At 42.3% G+C, this 12,047-nt stretch overlaps 1 protein-coding gene across 5 annotated transcripts in view; it reads left to right on the forward strand.

Moving 5' to 3' along the window:
* Window positions 1–12,047, forward strand: part of LSAMP (limbic system associated membrane protein) — a 638,551-nt gene that overhangs the window by 577,530 nt on the left and 48,974 nt on the right. For all 5 annotated transcript variants that reach the window (XM_077884209.1, XM_077884207.1, XM_077884208.1 and 2 more), the window contains exon 4: window positions 10,040–10,174. In XM_077884209.1, the coding sequence (XP_077740335.1) occupies window positions 10,040–10,174 (135 nt within the window). The remainder of the gene's footprint in view (window positions 1–10,039; window positions 10,175–12,047) is intronic.

Here is a 12,047-nt window from a genome sequence, read left to right on the forward strand (position 1 = left end):
CTTCATGCAGTGCTTTTTAAATGAAGTGACTTGTCGAGTCTGAGACTGTGGCAGTAATCTGAAAGGCAGTAAATTTAGCGACCCTCACTGGCATAGACAGCCTGTCACGGCTTGAAACATAAATAGCAGTGGAGACAAATCGCTGCTGTTTTCCTATTAAGCTTTGGCCCACTAGCCCCCGTAGCCTTCCAGGAGCGCATGGGCCCAGCCTGTGAGAGCCACCGCTTTCCAGAGACACTGGGCTCCCCCCGTCTCTCCCACTCCACCTCTAGGCCTGTGCTCCCAACACTGCAGCTGGGCCCCTCGTTCCCCCTGTGATCCATCTGCTTCACAGAAAGGCCAAAAAACCCGGGCCAGGATTGAGGGGGTGCTGGTACACACAGGGCTGCAACCCAAGCAGAGTGTTGATGGAGGGGGGCGGTATTTCCTCGTTCCTACATTTGGGGCTAACAGCAAGAAGCAGATCGTCAGACTCCTTAAGGATTAATTGTGTGGAACCCGGAGCTGCCTGCCTTACGTTCAATGGGAACATTCTAAGAACATCAATTTAGTTCATGCTTACCATTTCCTTTTCTGACCTACCTCCACTCCTTACTCCACTTTTCTCTTCATTACTTATTTATTGACTTTAAGCAAGAACAGTTCTCTAAATTGGATCGAACAGCTCATTCAGCAGTGAGGCAGCCGGAGAAGTGAGGTCAGGATTTGGGGGTGAGCCCAAATGAGGTCACTGCAACATAGGAGCTAGAATGGAAGGGCAGAGGGCCAGATGGGGTTATTCCTGCTTTGTTTTAATTACCTTACAAAGGCTTCTGTGGCCATCACAAAACTATGCCTAGCGATCCTTCTTCCATAGTGCAATTGCCCTGCTGAGTTTAACACATTCACTTACAAAATGCCAATTGATTTATGTGACTCTTGAAAACAGCAACTGCTGTTCCCATCTCTCTAGATATTTAATCCTCAGCCAAGGCAGAAGCACTAATGACAGGTCGCGTGACACCCCGAAGGTTTTGATGGAGCGGTGAGAGATGTTGGTTGTTGCTACCTCTGACCACCAGTTCTAATCTCGACCTTACCCCCTTCTTATGAAATCATCTGGAAAATAGACACCTGCTGGAATTTTTATTTTTATTTTATTACAAAGGACTCTCCTAGTTTTTGGGGTTTTTTTTTCCGTTTTATCTCCTTGCCTCTTCTTCCCCGCACCCTTAGGAAAATAAAAATGAAGACAGTGAATCCCCCCCTTTATGACATCATGCTATACCGTACAAATGTTCTTCAGTCTCTACTACAGTGGTGTGAATTACCACCAATGTATACATCACACATTGAATCCACACGTAGCTCCAGTCTCTTAGCAACTCTGTATTTCTGGGTGCCTGGGGAACATACTCTCCAGGATGTTCCAAGAAAACCTGATACCAGCCATGTGTAAAAAGTGGAACTCATTATCTTCACTCAGATTAAGCTCTCCTTCCTAACTTCCTGAGTGGTGCCAGTTGCATTCAAACCAAGGAAGTCCTTAGCTTTGAACAGACACACTGCATTAAAATACAGTTCATACTTCAGAAAACTCAAATGGACTACGGGAGACCCCAAGGCAAGCGAATGTCCAAGTACGTGGCACACATTCCTTTCTTCTGCCCTCGCACACACAGCTTATTACAATACAATGAGTACAAGAAGCTGGTACTGAGTGTAAGTGGTATTGATATAAGAAGGAATTTTTTAAGATTATTTATTTATTTAGAGAGCTGCAGCAGGGAGAGGGGCAGAGGTAGCAGGAGAAAGAATCTCAAGCAGACTCCATACCCAGCGTGGAGCCCGATGTGGGACTGGATCTCACTGCCCTGAGATTATGACCTGAGCTGAAATCAAGAGTTAGACTCTTAACTGAGTGTGCCACCCAGGCACTCAAAAAGGACTTTAAACCAATTGAATCTCCATGGCATTCCAAAATGAAAGAAAGAAGGAGTGGGGGGTAAAGAAGGAAGGAAAGAAGGGAGAGAGGGAAAGGGGGAGAGGAAGGAAGGAAAGAAGAAAGGGAGGGAAGGAGGGAGGGAGGAAGGAAGGAAGGAGCAAATTATTTTAAAATGCCATTTTACTCAGTACCTTGTAGGTTCTGGAAGGTTCCATTGTACCTTCATTGAGATGCAGAGTTACCAAACACAGTAAATCCAGAGTCTTCACACCATTCCTCACATCATGCTGCTCATTTCTCCTTCATAGAAAACTCTGTTTCAAGCAGGCTGACAAGATTGCCACACCCTTTCACAATTTGCCAGCTCTGATTTTCTGCACTTGTGTTTTTCTACTTCCTGAAAACTCACTCCTCCCAGTAAGTCTTTCCTAATATAAGAAGTCTATTCTAGGGGATCCCTGGGTGGCTCAGTGGTTTAGCACCTGCCTTCAGCTCAGTGTGTGATCCTGGAGACTCGGGATCGAGTCCCACATCAGGCTCCCTGCATGGAGCCTGCTTCTCTCTCTGCCTGTGTCTCTGCCTGTCTCTCTCTCTCTCTCTCTCTCTCTCTCTGTGTGTGTGTGTGTCTCTCATGAATAAATAAATAAAATCTTAAAAAAAAGTCTATTCTATACTGTTCCTATATCTCCTTTCCTTCCTGTTAGCATATGTGTGCACTAGTGGCCTTGGTGGGGCCTCTATAAATAAGTAGATACTGCTGTACATCCAAGTTATCAGCTTTTTCTCTTTTTTTCAAATAAATTGCTTCATTTGATTTTTTCAATAAGGAAGGTAAGTGGACAATCCTTATAAAAACTGAAGGCAGGACTCCTGGGTGGCTCGGTGATTGAGCGTCTGCCTTTGGCTCAGGCTGTGATCCCGGGGTCCTGGGATCGAGTCCTGCATCGGGCTCCCCACAGGGAGCCTGCTTCTCCCTCTGCCTATGTCTCTGCCTCTCTCTGTGTCTCTCATGAATGAATAAAATATTTTTTTAAATTAAATTAAATTAAAAAATAAAAACTGAGGGCTGTCTTTTATGGTCTTTATCTGTAACTGAGCTGCCTTGCTTTGGAAATTCCCTGTTTCCCATTCTCAAACTCCCATTTTATACTCCGTAGACAGAAATAGAGCAGATTCTGAGAGCTAAGAGACCAGCTAACTATCGCATCTCATGGCACTATAATGATCAAAGCAGACATGCCTAGTTGGGAACATGAGCTCCAGAAGCCCACAGACTGGTTCAAACCTCAGCTGTCCTTAATAGCATTACATACCTGGGCAATTTCCTTTAGGGTCTTCTCTAAACCTGGATTCCCATGTTTCCTCATCTGTGGGCACTTGGACACAGTATTGTGAATTAAATGGGGTAATATCTGAGTTGCCTAGCACAGTGCCTAGTCTGTAGCTCTGCCAACGATCACCCTGCAATATTTCTGGAGCACTCCAGTCATCCAGCATGGTATCGTGCTGCACATCCTGATGGAGAGGACTACAATGATGAGCAAAACCAGATGTGGTCCCTACAATGGAAGACTCGCTATTATCAATACAATCCCCCTTGTGAAAAACAGAGCATAGGGAATCCTGATTTCAAGCCTAGCATTTAGAAGGACAGAACAGTTTCTAAAAACTGACACCAAATAAGAGGTAATGGTTAAATATGAGTTCAACAACAGAATGTCATGCCCCAGGAATAAAAAGGATGTGTAGACAGGCAGCTTCCGGTTGGATGCTGAGCTCAAACTGTCAACTAGCTGACTTTTTGTATGTGAAAGCAAAAAATGCAAACCATAATGAATTGGATCTCTCTGCATGCCAAGAAAAATAATGCCAGGGCGTTCTTCTTCATTTGGCTCATGCTCATTCATAGAGCCAAAGCCAGTTGTGAATCTCTCCTGGCATTGTGCTTGCCTCTGGTTTCTGGGTACTAACTACACCCTTTGGGGCTGCAGAAGGCATGGGGCCAATTTGCATAATCCACACCCTGTTGTGTCTTCCTATTCAAATGGGGAACATTTCTACAGCAGAGTAACCAACCCCTTCCCTTCCATGTAACTCAAATATCTCAATAGTCAAATGCCTCATTCTCTAGAGAACTCTCTCTTCTTTCATTTCCATCCCTTGAACTCTTCCTTAAAATCATCCCTATTGTATCACCATTGTATGTCTTCAATGCAGTGTCCCTCCCTGTGTCTCCTTATTGTCCTATGATTGTTGCTTCTGACAACTGTGTCCGCCCCCACACCTGTCTTCTTTCCATCATGGATCACTTACTACTCCCTTCAACCTTCTCATGATGGGTGGTGAGAGGTGGGGATGAGAAGTGGTTTCACCCTTTGGACAGAAACACTGTCAAATGCTAAAGGATCTCTCAGGTGGGATGTGAAGCTGAAAAACAAAACTTCAAAGGATCTAGAGAGAGAGACATGGCTGGAAATATAAACAGAACCCCATCGCAGGCATATTTCTTTTTGGATTTCTTGTGTTTCTTTCTCTCCTCCGTTTTTTTTAGCATATTTGCATAGAACGCGATGTGCAAAAAAAAAAAAAAAAAAAAAAAAGTCAGGAAGGAAGCAAACACAGGAACAGGTGAATATGTCCTTAGGAAAAAAAAAGAAAACATGAAAACGTACTGTAAGAACAGAAACTTGTTACAGTATTTGAAGTTAGCACAGAAAACTTCAAATGGCATCAATGATTTGCAATCCTTTTTTCTTTTATTTTTAGAGGTAGAAGTTCATAGCTTGCTTTTGTGTACCCTGTTCACTCTCCTTTCTAACCACAGGCCCACACAAACACATGCATACGAGCACACGTACATACCTTGCAAGAAAAGTTCTACTTCTTTGCTTTTCATTAATCTGTATGTGTGTTTGTGTTGAAGCTAATGTGTTTACAGCCATTTGTAAATATTCAAATTTAGTAGAGCAAAGAGAACATCAATCCCATTTCAAACCCATTTTCCTTTCTGTGAAAAAATGATCTACCGAGATATTATACTGAGACTCTTCTTAAAAGAATGGAGAAAAAAATGATTTTTCCATTTCCTAACATGTATCAATCCTTGGAATCCTACATATTTAAAGTCAGAAAACACTCAAATTTTAACAAGACTTCTAAATTTTATTTCTTATATCTCATATAAAGAAAAAGAAAGATATCATAGTGATAATTAGGATAGTAGTCTTTTTTTTTTTTTATTTCAAATAGGGCACTTGTCATCTCTGGGGAATTTGCAAGAATAAGACTATTCTATTTAGTAAGCAAATATTTGGGTGTTAGTGAGTTTGTATGTTGTTTTCCTGAAAGTTCAAGTAAATAGTTATATGTAGGTAAATAGCTATTTGTCTATATGCATGTGTGTGGGGGAAGGTGAAGGATGGAAATGGGGGAGAGAGAGAGGAAGGAGGGAAAGGGAGAAAAAGAGAGCAGTGCCACAGAAATGTATTTAATTTCAAATGGCTGCTTGCTTCCAAATGCCTGGTTGACCTTGGAAATCTAAATAAATCAACATTTTGGATGTGAATTCCTCCAGTTTCACCAAAGCACAGTATTCTGAAGCTGCTAAGACTGTGGCACCTGGCATATTTAATTGGCGTTATTCCTGCCTGATTTGCCTCTACATTAGGGAACACGAAGAGATCGCTTTCCTCTTGCCGTTAGCTCTAGGCCGTTCCTTCTGACTTATGAAGAAATATTAAAAGAACTAATATGTACAATTTGAGTAAACAGTGACTACGAGGGGATATGCTAATTATGTGCAAGAGTCTGAAAGGTGCATCCACTGAGGAGGACGAGAAGTTATTTAGCCTCGTAGCTGAATATTGCCAGGAGACACAAAAGCACATTAAGCAAAGGGAGATTTAAACTAAACACCAGATCCCAGAATAAATATAACACTCGGCGACATGAGCAGGCTTGTGGAAATAGGTTGAGATGTTTAAAATACCAAAATATTGAAATTTGCATTTCAAGTAAACATTTATACTAGGACAGAAAATAATAGGAACAAGAGAAAGGCCCACATTGTAGCCAGAGGGCTTTATTCCTCCAGAGAACTTGACAAAGGCTAAGTATTACACTCTGGCCTGAGAGCCTTCTTAAGGTTGTGAGGGTATAGGGCACCGGTGACAGGACCCTTGGGTTGAGAGCAGCCAGTCAGAGTGAACTGAAAGGGTGGAGGGGAAAGATGCCCTGAGGGGGACAGATATACTGGAGCAAAGGAAGAAAAGCAAGAGAATCTGAGCGCATTTTAGAATTCTGATTCAAGGTTAACAACATGTACTGCATGCTTTGAACAAAAAACTGCGCTTGATCTGATAAAAGCTGTGTCATGGTGACTGTTTCTACCTGGGGGCTGTGTTGGTGTGGCCACAGCCAGAGAGGCTCTGTCCAGCTTTTCAGCAGCGTAGGACTCAGTCTACCCTTTCTACCCCAATGAAAATGCACTCTGTGAGGATCATCAAAAGGAGGGGATTGATACACCAGCTTCTCATAGAGAATTACTGAGCCATCTTTCAATACTTCGTTCTCTTAAGCTTTATGATGTATTGAATCTGGCTCTAGTTTCTACTTGTGTTTCTTTCTCTTTTTTTCAAGATTTTTCTTTTTAAATTTATTTATTCATGAGAGGGAGAAGCAGGCTCCCCACGGGGAACATGATGTGGAACTCGATCCCAGGACCCCGGGATCACGACCCAACCAAAGGCAGGCGCTCAACCACTGAGCCCCCCAGGCGTCCCATCTACTTGTGTTTCTTAATTCAGTTCAGCTAACTCAACAAACTAATCTGTGCCAAATCCTGTGCAACAGAAAAGCTCCCATTTCCTCTCAGATCACTGTGGATTAATAAGAAATGCTCAAGTGAAGTAGGACAGATAATGTGCTGTGGGTAAAGTCTCCTACGGGTGTAAGAAATAGCAAGAGGTGCCATGGGGGCACCTGGGTGGCTCAGTCAATTAAGCATGGGACTCTTGGTTTTGGCTCCGGTCATGATTTCAGGGTCACGGGATACAGCCCCCAGTCAGGTTCTATGCTGGTTTGGCATTTGCTTATGATTATCTCTCTCCCTCTCCCTCTGCCCTCCCCCTGCTTCTTTCTGCTCTCTTAATAATAATAATAATAAGCGCCAGGAAGTATACGAATTTCAACTGAAGGATCCAAGGGGCAAAGGAAGAATGACAAGAAGGGCCCAGAGGTGTTGTTTAATATTTTAAATTCTTATCAAGCTTGTTGGATAGAGGAAGACCATCTAGCTTCTGTCATCTGTATTTGGTTTGTACACTGAGACTGCCCACTCCAGTGAAACAGCTCCATACACATGTGCTGGGGATCAAGGCAGCCATCAGAGAGGAGGAGAGCCGCCATGGGAGAAGCAAAATGATTTTCCTGCCTTACAGAATGGGGCATGTAAGAGAAACTCCCCTTCATCTTCAGTGGTATTGGGGTAAATTCTTCCTGGACATGTGGGATTGAAAACTCATTATTATCTGCTTACCAGAAAAAGTGGGATTATTAATACCTACATTATTGTGTAAGAATCCCAGGTCCAAAAACCCATTAAATACCACTTTATTTTCTCTAGTTCATCTTACCCTCATAGGTGCTATCTTTCCCGAACTGGTAGGGCCTTAGTTGGTACGCTAAAAGTCGCCTTTCCCTCTCCTAGAACAGGTTTATATCTTTTAAAAATTCAAAATGCAAGGTAGAAATTCACTACCCACCATTTCTAGGTATTTCATGGGAATCGAAAAGAATTCAGTGTTGTTGGCTGTCTCTAAGAAGACTGCACTTGTTCTCTCTTTCACTGACAGCTCATACCTACCCAGGAATGAGGTTGAGGGGTGTGGGAGCCCAGCATAGCAGAAATCCTAAACTGTTCAGAAATCATTTGAACCCTTCTTTCTTTTTTTTAAAGACTGATTGATTGATTGATTGATTGATTGATTGATTGATTTTAGAGAGAGAGTGCACAAACAAGGGAAGGGGCAGAGGGGTGCTCAGTGTGGAGCCCACTGTGGAGCTCCATCTCACGACCCTGAGATGGTGACCTAAGCTGAAACCAAGAGTCGACACTTAACTGACTGAACCAGCCTGGCATCCCAAACTCTTCTTTTACTACAATCCGTCATTCTCAAAATCAGTAATGCTGTCTGTCAATTCCACCTCTGTATTCTAGATTTTTTAATGAGTTTATACCTATTTTGGCCTGCAGTTGTCAACATTGCCATTTGTCTTCAGGGTATTTATATTTAGCTACAAGATTTTAGCATCAATTAGTTGTCATGACTCTCAGTCCACAGTTGCAAGTATGTAGGAAAGAATTTTTTTTCCTCCAAGCCTAAATTCTTCCCAGTTCATCCAATACAGTGGACTCTTACCCCTCCAAAAGTTTCTGTTTTCTTTCCTACCACATTCTACTTCTGTGGCATGTGAAGTCAGGTCTGTCTGCTTCCCTGAATGTGAAGAAGAAAAAAGGCGAAAACACAAATGGGGGGGGGGAATTAATCTTTTATAGATGATATGCAGCTATTTACTTAATAGACTAACTCTAAAGCATTTTCAGTAGAAACATCTGCTAGTTAAAGTGCAGGGCTCCAGAACCAGATAATTCTGTAAAACTACTGCCTTTTCTTGTTGGGATTGCATAGTTTCCTCAACACTGGTGATAGTGACAATTGACAAAGACTTGAAGCTTGGAATAGTCCTGACAGTTGTGTTACAGGATGTTATCAAACAGGCCCCGTGTTCTATTGGGAGCCAAGTTAACAGGCTTGGCTGACATATTTAGACAGTGAATTTGTCTCTATGGTAGCTGTCTGTTACGTTGATTTGGCCATTAGGGAATTTCCAGAAAAGGAAAACAGCTTGTGGCATTTGAGCAAAGCTATTAATTGGTATCATTTAGTGTGGGATGACCAAGAGCAAGATTTCTTCACGGGGCAGGACTGTGTCCTTTTGCACCCTCCTCAGCTGCTTTATCCTAACCCAACAGAAATTGGGTTTAGTAATTTGGGATAAAGAGGGTTCAATTTAGCTGGAGTTCAAGTTTATACGCCTTTCTGGCCAAGCAACTCCCCTGCTCAATCCCCTTTCCATTTCAGCTTCTTTTCCTTCCGTTCCTTTTCCTCCCCTTCCACTTCTTATTCCTTCTCTCCCTGACCCCACTCCTTTCCAGGAAGAAAGTCATTTAATCAGTTATACTTCACAGGAGGAGAATTAAACAAGTCTGCTTTGCTTGAAATTTCATTACCAAATGGACACATCCAAATTTGTGGAACTTTCCAAAAAGGACCTCCGGACCCCTAATCCTAACTGACTAAGCCGATGGTATTGAGCTCCCTACCACCCACCCCCAGGTGACACCATCTGTCACAAAGCACAGCATCAGCAGCACATTCTCATGGATCTGGTCTGTAGTCTGAAAGCCTCAATGATGAAGTGGTTTGACACCGAGCAAGGAAACCATAACTACAAGACGGGGTTTTGAACATGACCTTTGTAAACAGAATTCCACATAATTTGAGGGAGAAGAGTGACAGTTTCTCATAGGAAACCGCTTGTCATAATAACAACTCTGGTTGGAAGTGTGTTTGGCCACAAGGTGTAATTGATAGCAACAGTGCTTAGACAGTAGCCCCTCTGAGCCCTTACAACCGTATGCCCAATTCCCACTCTGTCCTGAGCCCTTAACCAATGACTGGTGGGTGCAGATGCCTAAATACTGCAGTTTCTTGACTTTTAGTCAGGACAACTTTAAGTGGGACCTGTGCTTTCCCCACAGCTCCCTGACGGATTAAACCACATTACCCTCTGTGGGATGTGACCAGCACCCTCTCTTGGCTTCTTTGTCTTCCAGGTCCCATTTTCCCACTGCCATACTGGTTTTTCCTGAGAACTCTCCTTCCATGATCACTTTCATGTGACTTTTTGTCATGGGGTCTGCTTCTGTGGAAACTGACCTCAGACAAACACGTGGTCAAATTATTAAAAAGCCATTTGCATTTACTGAAAACATAAGTGCTCTGCTGCATATTTTAAACCTAAAAAACAATCATGCAAATTTCTGTTTTTCAGGGAGAGAATTTGAAGGAGAAGAAGAATATCTAGAGATCCTTGGCATCACCAGGGAGCAGTCAGGCAAATATGAGTGCAAAGCTGCCAATGAAGTCTCCTCGGCGGATGTCAGACAAGTGAAGGTCACTGTGAACTGTGAGTATGGCAAAAGCCTGCGGGTGCTGTGTGCCCAGGGCCCACCTCCACCACGAGCAAGCTCTAAAGATCCCATTAGCAAAAGAACATTGCATTTCAAGCAGATGCTCCTCTGGTCAGGGATGCACATTTATACATTGGACACATCCAAGGGCAGGCCTTGGCCTTTGGATTAGATAAATCAACTCCACCAACTCTAAATATAACCCATAATGCATTTAACAATACAGTCTGTCTTTTACTAAGACTACAGATTTAAGAAAATATGACCGAACAGCACTAGCATTTCTAGCAATCACTATTCTGGTCTTTGTGAAGAACAAGGTCATACCACTTTGGAAAAGGAGACAATTCGTTTCTGCTTAAACTGGAATTGCTAGCTTTTGCACTGTTTATCAGAAGGGAATAACCTGGCTTCTGCTATTTAACTAATTGGCCTTCGGAACAAATTCAAGTCACTGTGGTCAGGTATCATGTGTCCCCAGTGGCTACCAGGAATACCTGATAAATTAGTTTGGTTATCTATTTGTCCCAAAGTATGGGCATTAGAAACGAAGATTTCACTAAGATGCATAGGTAACGGGCATACTTTGAACTTCTCAGATGAAAGGATCCTTAGATGTAGTTCAAAAGACAGGGGGAGGGGGCGGATCCATATGATGTGTGTCACCCAGCAAAAGAATAAAGAGAATTCGTTTATCCTGTTCAGTTAGGAGTGACTTTTCACATCATTCGAATTCAAGTGCCCACATCACACAATTGTGGCGAGTGACAGGGACAAAGGGACGTCCTGACAGTTCCTTCTTCCTATGCATTTAGAGTGCTCGCACACACTCGCACACAAATATATGCCCTATACACCCATATCTACATATGCACATATAACACACATACATGCATGTGCAGAGACACATGCACAAACACGTTAACCCATATTTGAAAATATACTGTAGACCATGATGAGTTACTTTCCATTATCTTAAGCCCTCCACGCAGTTACCTATGTACCAGTGATTCTATATAAAGTCTCTGTCATGGTACATATAATTGACTCATTTTAGGGTTTGATATACCGAAGCTCAAGTAGGGAAAATTGCCTTTCCAATGTGGAAGCAAGTGTAAGAAAAGGGATTCAGACTCTGGCCCATTTGATTCTAAAGCCCGTGCTTTCAGTAAAAGAGAAAAAAGAAGGCGTTTTCAATCCTTAGTACCTACTATGTGCAGCACTGGACTAATGGATTTTCTTTTAATTCTCACAGTAAACTTACGAGATAAACATCACTAGTTTGACTTTAAAAACTTGGAAACTGAGGTATAGGGAGTTGAGGAAACTTGCTTGAGGTGACCTGGTATATGCTGGGCTGTACCATTTCCCGTTGCCCTGCTTTAGCCTTGCAGTTTCTGAGACGGACAGTGAAATCTCCTTCACACCATACCTAGAAGAATCCAGTACATAGGACTCTGCCGTAGACACTGATGGCAATCATTTCCAAGAAGCAAGAGGTACATTTGATGAGCTCTGAAGTGCTTTTATCCTGTAGCTGTCTGCGATTTTTTTTATTTATTTATTTATTTTTTTTTTTTTAGTAATAGAGTTTTGAAATGCCAGTATTACTATTCTTTTTCAGTGCTGGGTGTGTTTCAAAGACACATTAATGATCTCAATGTTATAAAATGCTTTAGGACCTTTTTTTTACATGAAAGGCAATTTCTCTGGGTGTTTATATAAGTTTATAATTAGGTTAGTTAGGTTCTTTTATGTACACACAGCCATGCCATCATCTTCCACCTCTTCTCTGACTTTTAGAGTTAAGATTTCATTTTCTCTTAATTGACCTTCATCTTAATTAGATTTCTGAAGGTCCAATCATGG

Source organism: Canis aureus, chromosome 35 (assembly GCF_053574225.1).
Source record: "Canis aureus isolate CA01 chromosome 35, VMU_Caureus_v.1.0, whole genome shotgun sequence".
Classification (NCBI taxonomy): domain Eukaryota; kingdom Metazoa; phylum Chordata; class Mammalia; order Carnivora; family Canidae; genus Canis; species Canis aureus.